General features: G+C 50.7%; 1 protein-coding gene across 2 annotated transcripts in view; it reads left to right on the plus strand.

Moving 5' to 3' along the window:
• The window catches only part of IGSF3 (immunoglobulin superfamily member 3), a 90966-nt gene extending 75090 nt beyond the window's left edge, over nucleotides 1-15876 (plus strand). For both annotated transcript variants that reach the window (XM_032420755.1, XM_032420765.1), the window contains 4 exons: nucleotides 3603-4013; nucleotides 6674-7081; nucleotides 10441-10914; nucleotides 12673-15876. In XM_032420755.1, the coding sequence (XP_032276646.1) occupies nucleotides 3603-4013; nucleotides 6674-7081; nucleotides 10441-10914; nucleotides 12673-12923 (1544 nt within the window). In that variant the 3' untranslated portion in view covers nucleotides 12924-15876. The remainder of the gene's footprint in view (nucleotides 1-3602; nucleotides 4014-6673; nucleotides 7082-10440; nucleotides 10915-12672) is intronic.
• The last annotated feature ends 998 nt before the right edge of the window (nucleotides 15877-16874 follow it).

Genomic DNA, 16874 nt, shown 5'->3' on the forward strand with positions numbered 1-16874 from the left:
TCATCCGTTTCTTAATTTGTTTAGCAAATGGTTGGGTCACAGTCCCTGCCCTTCAGATGCTTATAATTTCATAGGAAAGAAAAGGCCTTTAAAAAATGAACCTCAACGTGAGGCGGCCTGTAAGAGCTCTCGCAGGGTATAAGAGAATCGTTACTGATGGAAGAAAGGAGTTCTGGGGGGGGGGGGGGCGCACAAAGCAGGGTCTGCAGGATTGGGGGAGTTGGCCGGTGAAGCCACTGCTCCCCCCTGCTGCCGAGTCCCCCCAGATGCCTCTCACCACCCGCTATGCGCTGTCTTCGCTGTAATGCAGCAGCCTCTCCCAGAATGCCACACCCATGATCCCGCCCGATGAGAGGCCTAGGAAGGGAACTCTCCAGATGCACAAAGAAAGGGCCCGTCCCTCAAACCGGGCACGGCCTGGCTCCAGGAGCCTGAGGCGCGCCCTGGAGGCAGCACCAGCGTGAGCCTGAACCTGAGCCTGAGCCTGTGCTAGCAGGTGGGGCCTTGCCAGGCAGCCTCTCTTCCTGCCCCTTCCTCCCGCTGACTCACTGTTGGGGATTAACCCAGCCTCCGCCCCTGGCTTTCCTATGACCTGTGTGCGGTTGCCCTCCCTAAATCCATTCCTTCACAGGGGCCCTGTCCAGGGATTCTCAGGCTCTAAGGTGCGCAGGAATCACCCAGGGATCTTGTTGTTAGAGGCAGATTCTGAGTCAGTGGGTGGGGGGTGGGTCGGGGAGTCTGCCTTTCTCACGGGTTCCCAGGTGACGCCGGGCCTGGGCCAGGGGCTGCACGTTTAGTAGTAAGTTGGTCACTTAGTTTGACAGTTCTGGATTTCATGGTGTGCTTTGCATGTGGCACCGAACCCAGAGACCAAAATGAAATGGAAATAGTAAAAATGTATTGCACGTTTATGTTATACCAGACTCTGTGCTAAACTCTTTCTATAGACTGTTGCATTTAGCCACCACAACACTGCTATGAGGTGTTGTCATCATGTAGATGAAAATTCCTCCAGTCCTAAAGTGGGCTGTGTCCCGTTTGTCGTCGTCTCCCACTACCCACCCCCCCCACCTCAGCCTCTACGGAGGAGGATGGTGTAAGCATGCTTCACAAGGCCCAGGGCAGTACTGGTCAGGACTCGTGAGATCTTCCTAAGTAGGCATGGGGGCTGCCAGCTCTCCTGGGCTTCAGGCAAGGCCCTCCCTGCCCTTGAGATGGGGGAGGAAATTCCAAGCGCAGAATAGGAGCTGACCCCTTGCCCACCTGTCAGGCAGGCACCAAATTTCAAAACTGCCTCTCTTTCAAGCTTTTCAACACTTCACAATATTTTGACATGGGAAGGAAAGAAAAAATGGAAATGCTTTAAAACATCTTTCTTCTTTGGATTCTTGTTTCCAGACCACGTGACTGAATTGAGGCTTAGTCATAGGATTTCAGTTTAACATATGCAGTTACTATAGCAATTGAGGTTTCCTTAGTAACAGTTGCAAAAATAATACAGCCCCAATTAATAATACATTTTAAAGCTCTTTCTACTCCACACTGAACAACCCAGTTTTTTGGACAAGAACCAGATAATTCAGGTGGTATCATTTGTGCTGATATAGATATCATTTGCATGTGGTGAATTGGGTTGGAAGGGAATGAAAAGGGAGCTGGTTGTTTCAAGTGTTGTAGGAATCAGATCTGAAAAGTCGACTGGCAAGCTAAGTGCATCTAGTTTGCAGAGCTGGGAAGCTTACTGGTAAACCCTGCCCTGGATTCCCGTGTGCCCTGGAGGACTTTGTCTGTTTGAAGAAGGGAGAAGGCAGGGGACTGGGCTTGTTCACAAGAAAGATGAAAAGAAGGGTGGGGCATGGGACGTAGGATTTCTCTCTCATGTTGGTGTGTTTGTTTGTTGTTTTTTTACAGAGAGGGGAAGAGTGGGTGGGGGAAAGAGGGGCAGAGGGAGAGGAAGAGAGAGAATCTTAAGCAGACTCCAAGCCCAGTGAGGAGCCCTTCACTGGGCTTGATCTCATGACCCTGAGATCATGACCTGAGCCAAAATCAAGAGTCAGACGCTCGACCCACTGAGCCACCCAGGCGCCCCTCATATTGGTGTGTTCTTGATGGCTTGGGAAGGTCTGTGGGAATGTGAATTCAGCAGTCATTTGTGAGGAGTGTCTCCTGACTCACCACTGAGTTACTTGTTCTTAGAGTTGCTTTTGCAGTAATGGCATTGGGTATCAGATCCCGCCATCCCTTGGCTTGCTGAATCCTCTCTGCCATCCAGAATGTTTATCTGTGTGTGACCAAGGTGTCCAAATGACTGTCTGGGGCTTTCAGAAATTTCAGTTGGGGTGTGAAAAGCTGCTTTCACTGTTAGCTCCCTAGGAGGAACTTGGAGCTGCATCTTTTTCCTTCTTTAAAAAACTTTTTTAGTAGGGGGACAATAGTGGGTAGGGGAGAAGCACAGCCAGGTATAATAAGGATGGAGTGGGTATGATCCCAGGTTACCTTCATAAGATATATTTCCTTAGACCTTGGCTTCTTGCCACCTTAAAGGTGAGCCCAGTCATTGATTAGCAGGTAGGGTGGCACTCTGGAGTCTGTCCTCCCTCTGGTTTTGGAGCAGGGTGACACTCTGGAGTCTGTCCTCCCTCTGGTTTTGGAGCAGGGTGGCGAGGGGAAGGACACTGGAGTTAATCTGTTCTGTCCCATTGCTCGCCACTTTCCTCTCAGCCTCCTCCCTCTCTCTGCCCCAGGAAGATCACCCCTAGCAATCCTTTCAATACCTGCTACCGTTATTTCTCTGGCATGCTCTCCCCCATATATCCCAGCAGATATTCGAGTACTTTCTGAAGCCCAGGCACCGTGCCAGGCTCTGGGGGGTGCCGCAATGAGAACGTCCACTAGGCATGATGGTGGTGTTCTTTGGGGTATCCCCGGCACTTAGCATCAGGAGGGGCACACTCGAAATATTTGCAGACTTCCAGAAAAAAGGTTGATCTCTGCCCTCAAGGTGCTCACAGACTAGGGTGGAAGAGAGACTAAGGAAAAAGAGTCGGAAGATATGTAGAGGGTGCTGATGCTAGCAGTGAGAGGGTCTGCCGGCCCAGGGTGGGAAGGAAGAAGGGGGTGGAAAGACGAGTGCACAGAAGGGCCAGAGGGGAGATGGTGGAAGGAGACAGGCAGAGAGGACAGCTGAGCAGAAACCAGAGCTCAGAGAGGAGGTGCAGGGGGACTGGGGGCGAGATGGGGGGGGCTGGAGGGGTGAGTCGTGGAGATGAGCCAGGACAGTTGGGCGAGAGCCAGATCCTGGGGGACTTTGTACTGTGAAAAGGAATTATTTTTTCCTTATAAGCTATAAGCAGTTGGGAGCCATTAAACTTTCTAAGCAGGGAAGTGATTGGGCAGATCTGAGTTTTCGCAGAGTCCCCTGGAGGCTGCATGATAGGAGGGGAGGCAGGGAGGAGGCAGGTGGAGGGATGTTGGGGTGAAGCCGGCTCCGTGCCGCCTCCCTCATGCTGAGCCCCGCTTCGGGGGAAGCCTGGCCGCACTCAGTCCCCCGGGAGCTGTGTGGGGCTCCGCTGCTGAACTGCCCCACCCCCTTTCCTCTGCAGTGACCAAGTTGCAGGTGAGCAAGTCGAAGAGGACCCTCACCCTGGTGGAAAACAGGCCCATCCAGCTGAGCTGCTCCGTCAAGTCTCAGACCAGCCAGAACTCGCACTTCGCCGTGCTGTGGTACGTCCACAAGCCCTCCGATGCCGACGGCAAGCTCATCCTGAAGACCACCCACAGCTCGGCCTTTGAGTACGGCACCTATGCCGAGGAGGAGGGCCTGCGAGCCAGGCTCCAGTTCGAGAGGCACGTGTCCGGGGGCTTGTTCAGCCTCACGGTGCAGAGGGCCGAGGTCAGCGACAGCGGCAGCTACTACTGCCACGTGGAGGAGTGGTTGCTGAGCCCCAACTACGCCTGGTACAAGCTGGCCGAGGAGGTTTCGGGGCGCACGGAAGTCACAGTGAAGCAGCCAGGTAAGGACCCAGGGTGCGGCCGTCCTGGGCTAGCGGCTTTCGTGCAGACAGACTGCCCGGGCGGGGGGCGGCGGGGCTCTGTGGGCCCCACGCTGGGGTGGGTGCAGGCGTGCAGACCCTCACCCTAGTGCCGTGCGGACTGCTGGCTTTGCCTCGGGCGCGTCCTGGTGCTGTAGGGCCAACTCAGGAAAGCACCCTCCACTCTGCCGTTGGGGACAGCATCTTCCTCACCAGGTGGTGCCCCAAGGGGTGGCTGTGCTGGGCAGGAGGCCGCGAGGCAGGGTCCCTGGGGGCTCCCGCATCTCCTCCTGGGTTTGCAGGTTGCACCCTGGATCTCGGGCTGGTGCCGGCTCCATACCCAGCATTCTCGCCTGGAAGGCACTTTCTGGTCTCCCTCGTCTGCTCGCCTTTCTTCCTTACCACCCATTTCAGCCCCCCCGGGCAGGGGGGAGCCCTTCCTATCTCCAGAGCGGACCACCCCTCGGCCCTGTCTCAGAGCCTGTGGGTGCAGGCCTCATTCTGCTCCCCGACAGACCAGGGGTGGCGCCTGACCTCTGTAAGCACGCTTCCTACCTCCGCAGGACTCCGTTCCATCCACTGCAGGGCAGCCCTACTCGTTGAAAAACCCTCCTCCACGTAATTCCCCTCCAGGTTTTAGATCTGCCCCTGGAACAACCGAGAATAAGTTTGGGTCATATCTTTTCATGCGTGAAGGGGGCCCCTGTCAGTCTCCCCTTCTCCTTGTTAAAGAGCTCTAGTTCTTTGAACTCCCCACACGATGTGGCCTTTAGCTCCCTCTCCATCCCTCATTCCTACATGGCCTACAATCTATTGTGCTATCCTGTCCTTCCTGATGGGCTGGGGGTGCTCTGTTGTATTGCTAAGACTGCCCCGCTGCAGGCTTCTCAGCACCTCGGTGACACTTATGTGAACCGTTCTGCGGGTGCATTGCCCAGGAAGCTCTGGTCTGCATTATCCCTCTTGGTTTTTCCAGAGACCTCAAGCCAGTCCTTGGGGCTTTTGAAAACTGACAGTTGTCATTTGGCCCACAGATGTTCTTTTAGGTTTCTGTTCTTCCTGTATGTTTTCAGTTTTGGTCACTTTCTCTGCTGGGAGGACATGATCCCCCACCCACCTTGAGTTCCGCCTTAGTTGCCATTCATCCTTTGCCTTTGCTCATTTGTGCAGAAACTAAGAGATTCTCTGTGGATCCTAAATTTATCAAGGGAATTTCCCCATCTGAGACTACAGACTTCCAGCGAGCTAACTGGGCCAACACACAGGGCTGCACGGATGTTTGTCAAAACACATTTAGTGAGATCTCTGTTTGTGGGAATACTAACACTGTAAACAGGAAACTCACAGGACATTGATTAAAACAACACATCCCTCCTTTTCAGTGATTTTTTTCGTTTCGTTGTTTTTTTCTTCCCCTGCTTCTAGTTCTTTTTCTCTACGCACCACCCCTCTCCTTCTTTTCCTGATGAGAAAGAATATGCTTATAGAGCTTTTGGAAAACACACAAAAAGAGAAGAAAATAATCTTTCAACCCAAAGACAACCAGAGTTAATATCTTCATACATACACACGCACATGCACATATATGTATATGTATATTTTCGGGAGACTGGTTATTTAAAAATTTTTTTAAGGATTTTATTTATTAGAGAGAGGGGGTGAGCGAGGGGAGGGCCAGAGGGAGAGAGAGAATCTCAAGCAGACTGCGCTGAATGTGGAGCCCAACTCGGGGCTCGGTCTCATGACTTAGAGATCATGACCTGAGCCAAAACCAAGAGTTGGCCACTTTACCAAATGAGCCACCCAGGCACCCGTTTTTTCTGTTATTTTAATTTTTTGACCTTTTAATTACAGAAGTTACTGCATTGCATGGTAAAACATTCCGACAGTTTTGAAGTGTAAAAAAAGTAAAAAGTGCTCTGTGCATGGCCCTCCCCCCCTCCTCGGGTATCACTCAGGAAGTGTCCTTCGCCAGGTGCTTGTATGCTTTTACAGTTTTGTGGGTTTTTGACCTCCCCCCCCGGTCCAGATAGGCTCATCAGGACCTTTTATGAAATTACACGCATGTCGTCAGGGCATACCATCATTAGGGACACTTTTTTCTCTGGAGGAGAATCTGATTGGCTGAGTTTTCAAGTCACAGGTTCTATCAATACCAGGCTTCTCTTTACTAAGGTCAGATCTGTTCTGTTCCCACCTTGAGAGGGAACCCGAGAAAGTAAGAACTGCAATTCGTAAGGCCAACTTGGGAACATATTTAACTGTCTCATCTGCAGTTCTTTTTGTGGTGGACGGTCCAGCATATTCTAGTCATCATGTGGTCAGTTTTCAAAATTCGCTCTTGGTTCGAAAGGGGGTCTCACCTTGTCCTTTTCTGCCTGGCCCTTCCCAGCCGGCCCTTCTGGTCAACCATAGGCTCATGGGCTGCTCTCATTTGGGTGTGGAGTCCTCTGTACCTCATGCTTGTTCCCTCCTATGCTCTGAACCGATGAGATAGAAATGGGGGAACCGCTGTTACCATGAACTGCTCGCAATCCATGCACTCAGACGCATGATCAGGGGACTCAGAATGTACGTGGAAAGGGTGCATGTGGGTGGCCTGTCCTTCCATGAGGCTAATATGTCTTTCCTCGCCTTTCTAGATAGCCGCCTGAGGCTCAGCCAAGCGCAGGGGAACCTGTCGGTCCTGGAGACGCAGCAGGTGCAGCTGGAGTGTGTGGTGCTGAACCGCACCAGCGCGGCCTCCCAGCTTGTGGTGGAGTGGTTTGTGTGGAAGCCCAACCACCCGGAACGGGAGACCGTGGCCCGCCTGAGCCGCGAGGCTACCTTCCACTATGGGGAACAGGCGGCCAAAAACAACCTGAAGGGGCGGCTGCATTTGGAGAGCCCTTCCCCCGGTGTGTACCGGCTCTTCATCCAGAACGTGGCAGTGCAGGACAGTGGGACCTACAGCTGCCGCGTGGAGGAGTGGCTGCCCAGTCCCAGCGGCGTGTGGTATAAGCGGGCAGAGGACACTGCCGGGCAGATGGCTGTGACCATCATGCGGCCAGGTGAGGGTTAATGTCCCCAGGCTGTCACTGCTCTGCGTATTTCCCCTCCAAGTGTCATACTTTATGCGCTGCACAAAATGAGTGTATTAATACATTGTTTGCAGTTAAATTTATGAGCATTTACATTTTGCATTTGCATTCAGGATTGTCTCACATTTTTTTTCCCCTCGTGAAAGGAAAATGGCACATCTGGCTTTGGCCTAAAGTGATTCTGTTTCTTAACCAGAATAGCATTTTTCGATTAATTGTTGCAGAACATAGAGTATTTTCTTTTTAAGGTACATTCCGATTCAGAAGGTGGTGGATATGCAAAAATCTTGAAACAGTAGCCATGTGGTTTAAAAAAAATTAAGCCTGTGGATTTACAGTGGAAAAGAATTGATTCACATGCTTTAAATAGAAAGAGCATGCTTTAAATAGGAAGAGATGAAATTCAATCTCATTTCCTAATAATTTTGTTGGTACCAGTCACTGCTCTGTGTGGCCTTTCTTGTCTTTGTTGTCGTTTCTAAAGTTGCTAAATGCACATAATTACTCGGTAGAATTACGGTTACTCATTTCAACCCGTAATGAAAGCAGAGGTAAGCCGGATTCCTGGGTCCCCTGCGACATCACATCCTCGTCCATCCTAGTCCCAGCAAAAAGTCAGTGGTCCCCCGGAGGTCATGGAGCAGAAATGAACTGGTGGCCTGCGTCGGTGTGAGCGCTTTGTCTTGTTCGTTTCCCACGCATCCCGGCGTTCCGATCTGTGGTCTGTTGGAAGTGTCCGTCACGTTTGCACGTCTCACGAGAGCGGCTCTTTTCGTGGGTGGAGCCTCGCAGCTGTGCCTGCCCCATGTGTCACAGAACACACTTCAGGACTGAATACGCCCTTTGTTCCGGGAAAGGCGCATTATCTCACTGCTCTGTGTCTTGCCTACACTGGATGGGAAATCACCTCTGCTTTGAGTTACTCATAGTTCCCATGAGCTTTTGTTTTTTTTCCTTTTACCGTGCCTAGAAACTGCTGCGTGTCTTCTCCCAAAGGTGAAATTGTAGAGAGGTGGCAGCTGAGCACTCTTCTTCCCCAACACCCACCCATGTGCGCATCCCTACACTAGGGCTGCAGGGAGACTGGGGCGCGGGGCGGGGTTGGCAGACATTTAGGGAGCACCGGCGGCATTCCTGCCTAACATACAGAGAGGAGGCATAAGCGGACTTTCTTGGGACTTATACCTGAAACAGGAAAGAGTGCTAAAGTCTGCACAGGGAGGTGGTTTGGCCTATTCTAGAAGGGGACAGACACGGGCAACCAAATTCGTACAGAGATATGTTAAAGGTGGGGGCGTGGACAGGTGGACATTAGTTTCATTCAAAAAACTTGCATTGAGTCATTACTGCAGACGAGGCACTGGAAGGAGCCAGGAAATTTAAATTAAAACTCAAATGCTTAAATAGCAAGCATTCAGGGGCGCCTGGGTGGTGCTGTCAGTTAAGCACCGACTCTTGGTTTCAGCTCAGGGTTGTGAGATCAAGCCCTGCATCGGGCTCCACGCTCAGCGCAGAGTCTGCTGGAGATTCTCCCTCTCCCTCTGCCCCTCCTGCTTGTGCTCTCTCTCTCTCTAAAATAAATAAATCTTTAGATTGTAAGTATTCAGACAAGAAGAAAACAAAGGGAGAGTAGATGGGGAAGAGGCCCTTCCGAGGAACTAAATGTCCAGTGGTCTCTGATCGTCTTGCCATTTTGGGTGTATTGCGTCTTATTGGCCAGCCACTAGGAGCTTTAGGATACCACTGTGGTAGACTCTGCAGAGCAAAGGTGCCCTAGACTGCTCCTTGATCTGCAGTATTTCTCTCTGATGGCTCTGGGGTTACAGTTAGCCATGCTCTCTGGAAGTATCAGCTGATGAGCCAAGGAGCGTGAGTCGCCTATGAACGGATATTCTGCGCCCTGCCACCTTGCCCTCCAGCGTGTTCTCCCCCATGGGAGCTGGGCTGAGGCGCTGTTCCCGCCACCTGTAGCCGGTTCCCGAGGCTTTCTGTGCCAGCGATGCAAACCAAGATTCTAGATGGGCCATGGGGGGTGTGGAGGGGCTTGGCAGAGCCCCACAAAGGTGGGGGAACCCCCAGCTTTGTGTTCACCTTTGAGCAACATTAAGCCAATTCATTGAAAGCCCAGGACAGTACTTGGGAAATGCTCCTATTTGGTCTTCATCCAAGCAGAATCCGATTTGGTATCTCTACTTTTGTTACCATTATGTTGGCATCTTTTATGAGCATTTCATAAACAGAGCCAAACAGGCCATTTAGGAGGTAGGGAATGGATTATTTGTTTAGTACCTACCCCATTGAGCCAGAAAAAAAAAGGGGGGGTGCACAGCAAAATCAAGAAACAGATTATGGCTGCCTGGTGCTGTCTGAAGTGTGACTCCCCTGCTTGGTACCTTTCCCTGGCCGTTTTGTGTCTCCCGTCTCCATCGGAAGGATGCTGTCCGTGTCATCCTTCTGGGGGCTCTGTGCTCAGGGCGAGGGGCCCTTTCAGGTCTCGGGCTTGAGTCCTTGGAGATTACTTACCTCCTCGGGTTCACTGTGGTATAGATAATGGTCCACATGCACACAGTTTGAACTCAGAAGCTGAGGGGTGAATGAATTTCCCAGGGCTGCCACAACAAATTAGTACCAACTTCATAGCTTAAAACAACAACAGTTTATTCTCTGACAGTTCTGGAGGCTAGAAGTCTAGAAGCAAGTTGTCAGCAGAGCCAGGCTCCCCCTGAAGCTTCTAGGGAAGAATCCTTCCTTGGCTTTTCCGGCGTCTCGTGGCCCCAAGTGTCCCCTGGCTTGTGGCTGCATTGCTTCAAATTCTGCCTCTATGTCCTTTCTGTGTGTCCCCTTGTCTTCCTATCAGGACACCAGTCATTGGATTAGGGCCCACCCTAAATCCAGGGTGAGTTCGTTACAGCTGCAAAGACCCTATTTCTAATCAAGGTCACATTCTGAGGGTCCAGATAGACATGAATTTTTAGGGGGACCCTTCAGCCCCTGCAAGAGGTTACAGTGAAAATAAGTGTCCCTTCCTCCCCAGATTCCCATAAGCAGCCGTACTACCAGCTTCTTGTGAATTCTTCTGCGGATATTCGATGCAAATATAATGTGTCGGAATAAAACATATTTTCTTCTGCACACAGTGACTTGTAGGGTACCCAGTGTTCTATAGCCTAGCGATCTTTCTAGAGATTCTCCTTCCATTTTGCTTTCAATAGGTGTGTGTTGTATATAACTATGTTACTAGAGTGTATCTGGTGACGGACATGCAGATTGTTGTGAGCAAAGAAGTTAAAACAGCCTCTTTTTCCTTTTTTGCCCCTCGCCTCCCCCAGATGCTGCCCTGCAGGTGGACATGGTGGTCCCCAATGCCACAGTGTCCGAGAAGGCAGGTTTCCAGCTGGACTGCAGCATTGTTTCTCGGTCAAGTCAGGACTCCCGCTTTGCCGTGGCCTGGTACTCCCTGAGGACTAAAGCTGGAGGGGAAAGGGACGGCCCTGGCCTGGGCGAACAGGAGGAGGAAGGGGACGAGGAGGAGGAGGAGGAGGAGGACCCAATGGAGCGGACGGCCCTGCTGAGCGTGGGCCCAGATGCCGTCTTTGGCCCAGAAGGCAGCCCCTGGGAGGGCAGGCTTCGCTTCCAGAGGCTCTCCCCGTTGCTCTATCGGCTCACCGTGCTGCAGGCAAGCCCCCAGGACACGGGGAACTACTCCTGCCGAGTGGAGGAGTGGCTGCCCAGCCCTCAGAAGGAATGGTACCGGCTGACAGAGGAGGAGTCGGCCCCCATCGGCATCCGGGTTCTGGACACAAGTGAGTTTGCCCAGGTTGCAGGGGAAGGTTGTCTCTGTTGGTTCCAACCGTTGGTTCCAGTGGTCTGGAAGAATAAAATCAGAGCTCGATTATGGGTTAATAAGCAGTTTTCCCACTTGTCATAGGCATTTCGACTTTGCCATGCCAGTTCGTATAGTTGACCCTCAATTGAGGATAGGAGTTAAAGTGAGAACATACCATCCAGTAATCTTCCTAATCAACTCGATGTTCCACCAGATTCTATTTTAGTGAGATTTCATTATCCAAGTATCTTGTGAGATGTTACGGTGTCGCTCTTTAGAATATCCAGCTTAGTCCTACTTTAGCCAGTTAGCGTGTTTCAGACTCAGAAGGAGGACAAAAAATGAAGCCCGAGTGCGTCGCTGCTCTGTTTTTCTCAAGTTCCTGGCTCGTGTGTATTTTGGAGGGTGACTTGGAGGTTGAGCTGGATTCTGCATGATTGGCTGGGATGACCGGTGATACTGCAGGGCCCTGCTCACCATCAGTGGCTACTCCAGAAAGGTCCAGAGCTCAGAATTCTCATCACATCAAGAGACTCCATGGCCAGAGACTGGAAGAAATAATTGCTGACCTAAATGATTTTTTCTCACAAGGCACTCTTTTAAGTTGCCCTTCTGTCAAAGTGTGGCATAGAGCAGACTGAAGATGGCATTTGTCACCGTAAACTTGGCCTGCAATGCAGAAATAAAAAATCTGCTGGAAACTGTAACCTCTTTTCCGTTTCAGCCAAAACATTTTACCGGGTAAATTGATTTGAGGTTTCTCGTTTTATCAGCTTTTTCTTTTCTTTGACTACCTCCTGTTTAGGAGATGGAACCATATGAAATTGAAGTTTTGTAGGTCAAAAGTGGGTGACTATCAGCAATTTCATATACTTTGGAAATCTAATAAGTGTAAGTGCATGTTGAATATTCTTAATAATACTGAGCAACAGCTATGCAGTAGAAATGAAAGCAGAGAAAAGCCTAAATCATACTCAGACACCCTAACAGTCTACTGAATAACCCAAAAGTACAAGCGAAGGTGTTTAGACCACATTTTATCTGCCCACTGTGGATGTCCCTATTTAAGTTTCGTAGTACATAGAGGTCATCCAGCAGCCTTATTTTCCAGAGAAAATGGAAGGTCTCCTGCTGAGGTCTCCCACGCCAGAGCAGACCTCGACTGGGTCTGGGGTGTGGGGGGAGCGGGTTTCATTCCCTTCCATATCCAGGAATAACTAGCACTGAATTCACTGTGGACATTTGTAAATGGTCCATAATGGCATTTCAATTGATAATGTTAAGCAAGTAAGCATCATTTCTGGTAAAACTGCTCTCAGAAGCTGGCGGGGGGAGAGAACGGGTCCCATCCAAAGAAGGACGTTTGGAGCAGAACTGAGTGCATAGGGACATGTGAAGTATCACCAGACAGGCAGTGCGGACTGGGGTGGTCAGCTGCTCCACCATCTAGATGCAGTTGGGTTCACAATCAATAAACTGTATTTGATTCTATGGCTCTCCAAGCACAGTACTGGCTCCCCGCGGGAGACGGAGGCATTGCTTTGAATGAACTTCAGCTGGGAATCGGAAGAGGCGCTGCTGTGTGAACAGGGCTAGGGGGGTGGTCTCCCCTCCCTTAGCAGCAGCCGGGGAAAGACAGGGTGGGGGCGGGAGTTGGGTTGGGCTGGGCGAGGGCTTCGGGAACGAGGGCCGGCGGTCCAGGCTCCCAGCCCTCACGGTCTTGCCTCTGTTCCAGGTTCCACCCTGCAGTCCATCATCTGCTCCAATGACGCGCTCTTCTACTTTGTCTTCTTCTACCCTTTCCCCATCTTCGGCATCCTCATCATCACCATCCTATTGGTACGCTTCAAGAGCCGGAACTCCAGCAAGAACTCGGATGGGAAGAATGGGGTGCCCCTGTTGTGGATCAAAGAGCCACACCTCAACTACTCCCCCACTTGCCTGGAGCCCCCTGTGCTCAGTATCCACCCAGGAGCCATAGACTAAGGGGAGCCCAGCGGACCTCAGCCACAGAGGAGCTGAGACTCTCCCTTCCTGCCTCTTGCTCTGCGATCGCTCAGCAGACAGCACCCAACCTCTGGAGTGCTCTTGCCCGAAAACTGTCAGACTTGAGAAGTGTTCAAAGTCCCCGATCAGTCACAGAGACAGACTGCCTCTCAGTGGCAGTCCTGGTTGGTTAGCTGTTTTGGAGCAGATGTCCTTATCCTGCAGAACTAGGCTCCTTGTTTCTGTTTCCGGTAATGTAGTGAGTAGCTCCAGGTGCCGTGTCTACTCACTGATTTATATAGTATTCTCATATAGATGTGACAGGGGTTCTTATTCTTTGTAATGGACTCTTTTTAAATCCCTTTGGTTTACCCTTTTTGGATTCCGTAACGTGACGGACGAATTTCTCTTTAAGGTACCACTGATGGCAAAAGGAGGGATGAACTTTATGGCGCAAAGGAATCTCTTCCAAGACTTATTGTTTTTGCGTACTTGAAAATGCTACCCACGGATCAGAACACACCCAAACGTTTTCTACTTTCTTAACGAGACTCGAAAATTATGTGTAGTGTGGGCCCAATTTGTATCTTATCTTTTCCCTCAGCTGGAGTGGTTGGAACCACTTTGTAGTAGTCAAGATGAAAGCATTGAATTTTGCTTCAAAGAACTGTGTACGTACAACAGAAATCCTGCATAACCCCATTAGGAGTAGATGGTGCCTGACCAGCCTGTCAGGGAGGCAAAGAATAGGCTTCATCCCAAAAAAACCCCCACAAAAACAAAAAACCCACTTTGTTGGAGAATAAGTCAGAAGCTCCAAACAGCACACACTTTGCCAGCTAAAGTGGGCAACACACTGCTTTTAGCAGCTACTGACTTTCAGATTGATCAGAGCCAGTGATTAGGGAAGGAAGGACAAAAGGCTAGTTGTTGGCTTGATCTGTTCTGCACCAGATGTCTCTAACTGATAACTGTGAGTGGGGGGGCTTCCATTTTAAGGTGCTTTGCCAAACTCTTAAGGGAAAGTGGCCAGGGAGCCTGAAAAGGGGACAGTGCTGAGCTGACCACAGGGGGCCCAAGCAGCTACCCACAGGACACCACGTACCTGGAGGGCACGGGGCGGGCTGAGCGCTAAGCTCCCGCAGGGGTCAGTGGTGGGATGGGGTGGTTTCCAGAGCCTGACCTTGGAGACCAGGGGAGGTATAACTGCCACGCTGGAGGTATGAAGACTAGGTTTTTCTTCTTCCCTCCGGGTAGATTTTCCTCAAAGAGAACGGTGTCTTTCTTATTCACCATTTCTGTCTGCGTGGGTCTTACTGCCATGAGAATATCTGCCCCGGAGAGGTCCAGACACGGCCCTTTTGTGAACCATTCAGACGACCTAGTCTCAGCGGGAAGTCATCACATGGCTGTGTGGGTCTTTGCCTTCCCCTTTCTTAGATCTTGTTTGTGGTTTCAGGCGATTTGGTTGTTCATTGTTATGGTGGCTTTTCATTCGAATGCCCACTGAAGCCCAGCAGAGCCAGTGTCACCCTGTTCCTTTACACTATGGGGCAACGTGCTTGGCTCCCCTGGCTCCCCTGGCTTCCCTGGCACGCCGTCGTGGGTTACAAGTGTTGCCTTTTGCGCACTCCATGGGAGGCGTGCTCATGCCCTGGCGCTTCTCTGTTTTGCTGGTCAAGAGCGCCATCTCCTTTCCTCTTAAACTTGCATCTTGACTCCCCAGGGAATTCCCAGTTTAGAAAAAGCCACCAGGGATTCTGGAGCTAAGTCTAACCAGAGAGATGATTGTTCTGAGGCTGAACAGACGCCCCGGGAGGCCAGGTGGGTGCCGATCCGTGTTGGGGTCCGTGGGGGTGCTCATCGGATGCTCTGCTGTTGCGTAGTTGAGGGGAAGCAAGACCACCGACAGGCTTGTGGAGACCTGCCTCCCTTTCTTGCGCCCGCACCAGTGCTCTCCTCTGAGACCGTGTGCAGGCAGCCACCTGCATCCCTCTGTTGCCTCATGTGCTCACTCCCATTTATCACGTGGACTGCATCAGCGCCTCGGACGTAGAGTCCACCTGCTCGGCCGTGAGGGAAGAAGGCAGTCCTTTGCCCCGTTTCTTCCTTTCCGGCGCCGGGGCTTTCGGTGGAAAATTGGCCCCTAATTTGTAGCCTGAGTCAATGAGGGAAGATGACTTACTTTCCTCCGTGAGAAGGGGAAGATGCCAGAGGGCCGGCCGGGACTGGGCGTGTGAGGACTAAGAAGAGCTGACTTTGCATTGGTTCACAGCTATAGAAAAGTAGGTAATGCACGGAATTAAATATGTGAAGCAGTTGCAGGAAATTTGAAAGGAAGAAAAGAAACCGAAGCCAGTATTTTAACAATTGGGTTTTTTTTTTTTTTTGTCCCCGTGTATTTTCTATTGGGCTGGGGGATACCATCAAAGGGTGAGCTTTGCAACTTTCTGTGAAAATCCCCAGGACCTTGTTTGGCCATTTCTATGGAAATGTGGTGTCAGATGAGTGGTAATGGTGCCCTCCAGTGGCTGGAGACCTCATTGTACACGGCCTACAGGAGTTCTAGGCCATGGACCAGGAGAGGAAAACTACCAGATGTACTCTTGACTTATCTACAGCTACAATGTTGCATTCATGAAAAACTACCCGGTGCTAGGCCCATCCCAGGACATGGATATGACCACACCCTCCTCCATCAGGGGGTCTCTGTAGCAGGTTTTCGTATTCTTTTCAAACAATGGTTTCTCTGCGTTTATTGTTGAAAAAACAGGTAGGGTAAGGAAACTACCCATGCATGATGTAGAGAGCTGTTGATCTGTTTTTGGTTTGTTTTTTTTGTTTGTTTTGGGTTTTTTTTTGGTTTTTGGTTTTTTTTTTTAAAGGAGAACTATTTGTAAAATGTTGCACTAAAATGTTTTATATACACTTCAGAGACCTGTAGTAAATTATGTTGAAAATATGGCTGTTTGCAGTTACTGGAGCCCACTGTCCTTCTTTCTCTTAACCAGCCTCTCTCTGTGAAACCGCCCTGGGAGCGTGGAGTTCTGCCTCTGGCATTGTGTTGGCCTGCTAGGCTCAAGGGTCAAGAATTGCAGCCTTTATTACCCCACCCTGCCCCCAGCCTAAAGAGTGCCTTTGTACAAATGATGGGGGAAACAAAACAAAACAAAACAAAAAAGGCTTTACCAAGACACTTTACTGCCATCTGCTGAAGATGAATCATAGTAAATGTACACAACTACCCTGACTGTCAAGGCCATGCTTCCCCCAGATCTGTGCACACACCACACACCTGGAGGCCTGATAGGCAGGTTCAGAAGGCAGAGCTCCTTAACCAGCTTTCCTTTTTAGGGGGACAGGACAGGAAGGGGTGGGAGGAGACTGATGGAGAAGGAGCGCAGGAACAGGGAATAACCTTCCCCTTGGCTACGGAGGGCCTCCGCAGCAAGACCACACCACCTTTCCCAAACGATGGAGTGTTGTCCCGACCTGGACTTGTCAGCAAGCATTTTCCAGGATACAGGAACCGCACAGGAGCTGTGTCTTCCTGCTCAGGGTGCCTTCCTGCACAGCACGCCAGTCCACGTTCCCCGCGTCCCTCGAACGCTGGCGTGGTACGGAGGAGTTGGCCACTTCTGCAAAATGAGAATGATAGAATGATTAAAACCACAGCAGTGATACATGATCTGTAATTCTTTACATTGCACAGAATATGCAAAAGAAATATGAAGGTAAAAAGCAGAGGGAGGCGCTTCCTTTTCTCTTTAAAAATCCAAACCTTTCAGAGGCTTTAATCTGTGCTTTCCTCTGCTCTGCAGCCGCATCTGCTGCATCCTTATCAACTTCTTGCAGCTGCTGGCCTGGCCAGGAGTTGAAATGGGATTGTTTATCCCTTGGGTACCCAGAATGCTTCCATGTTATATCTTAACGTTCTACTTTTGCCTAATT

The sequence above is a fragment of the Phoca vitulina genome, unplaced genomic scaffold, assembly GCF_004348235.1.
Source record: "Phoca vitulina isolate PV1807 unplaced genomic scaffold, GSC_HSeal_1.0 scaffold2, whole genome shotgun sequence".
Classification (NCBI taxonomy): domain Eukaryota; kingdom Metazoa; phylum Chordata; class Mammalia; order Carnivora; family Phocidae; genus Phoca; species Phoca vitulina.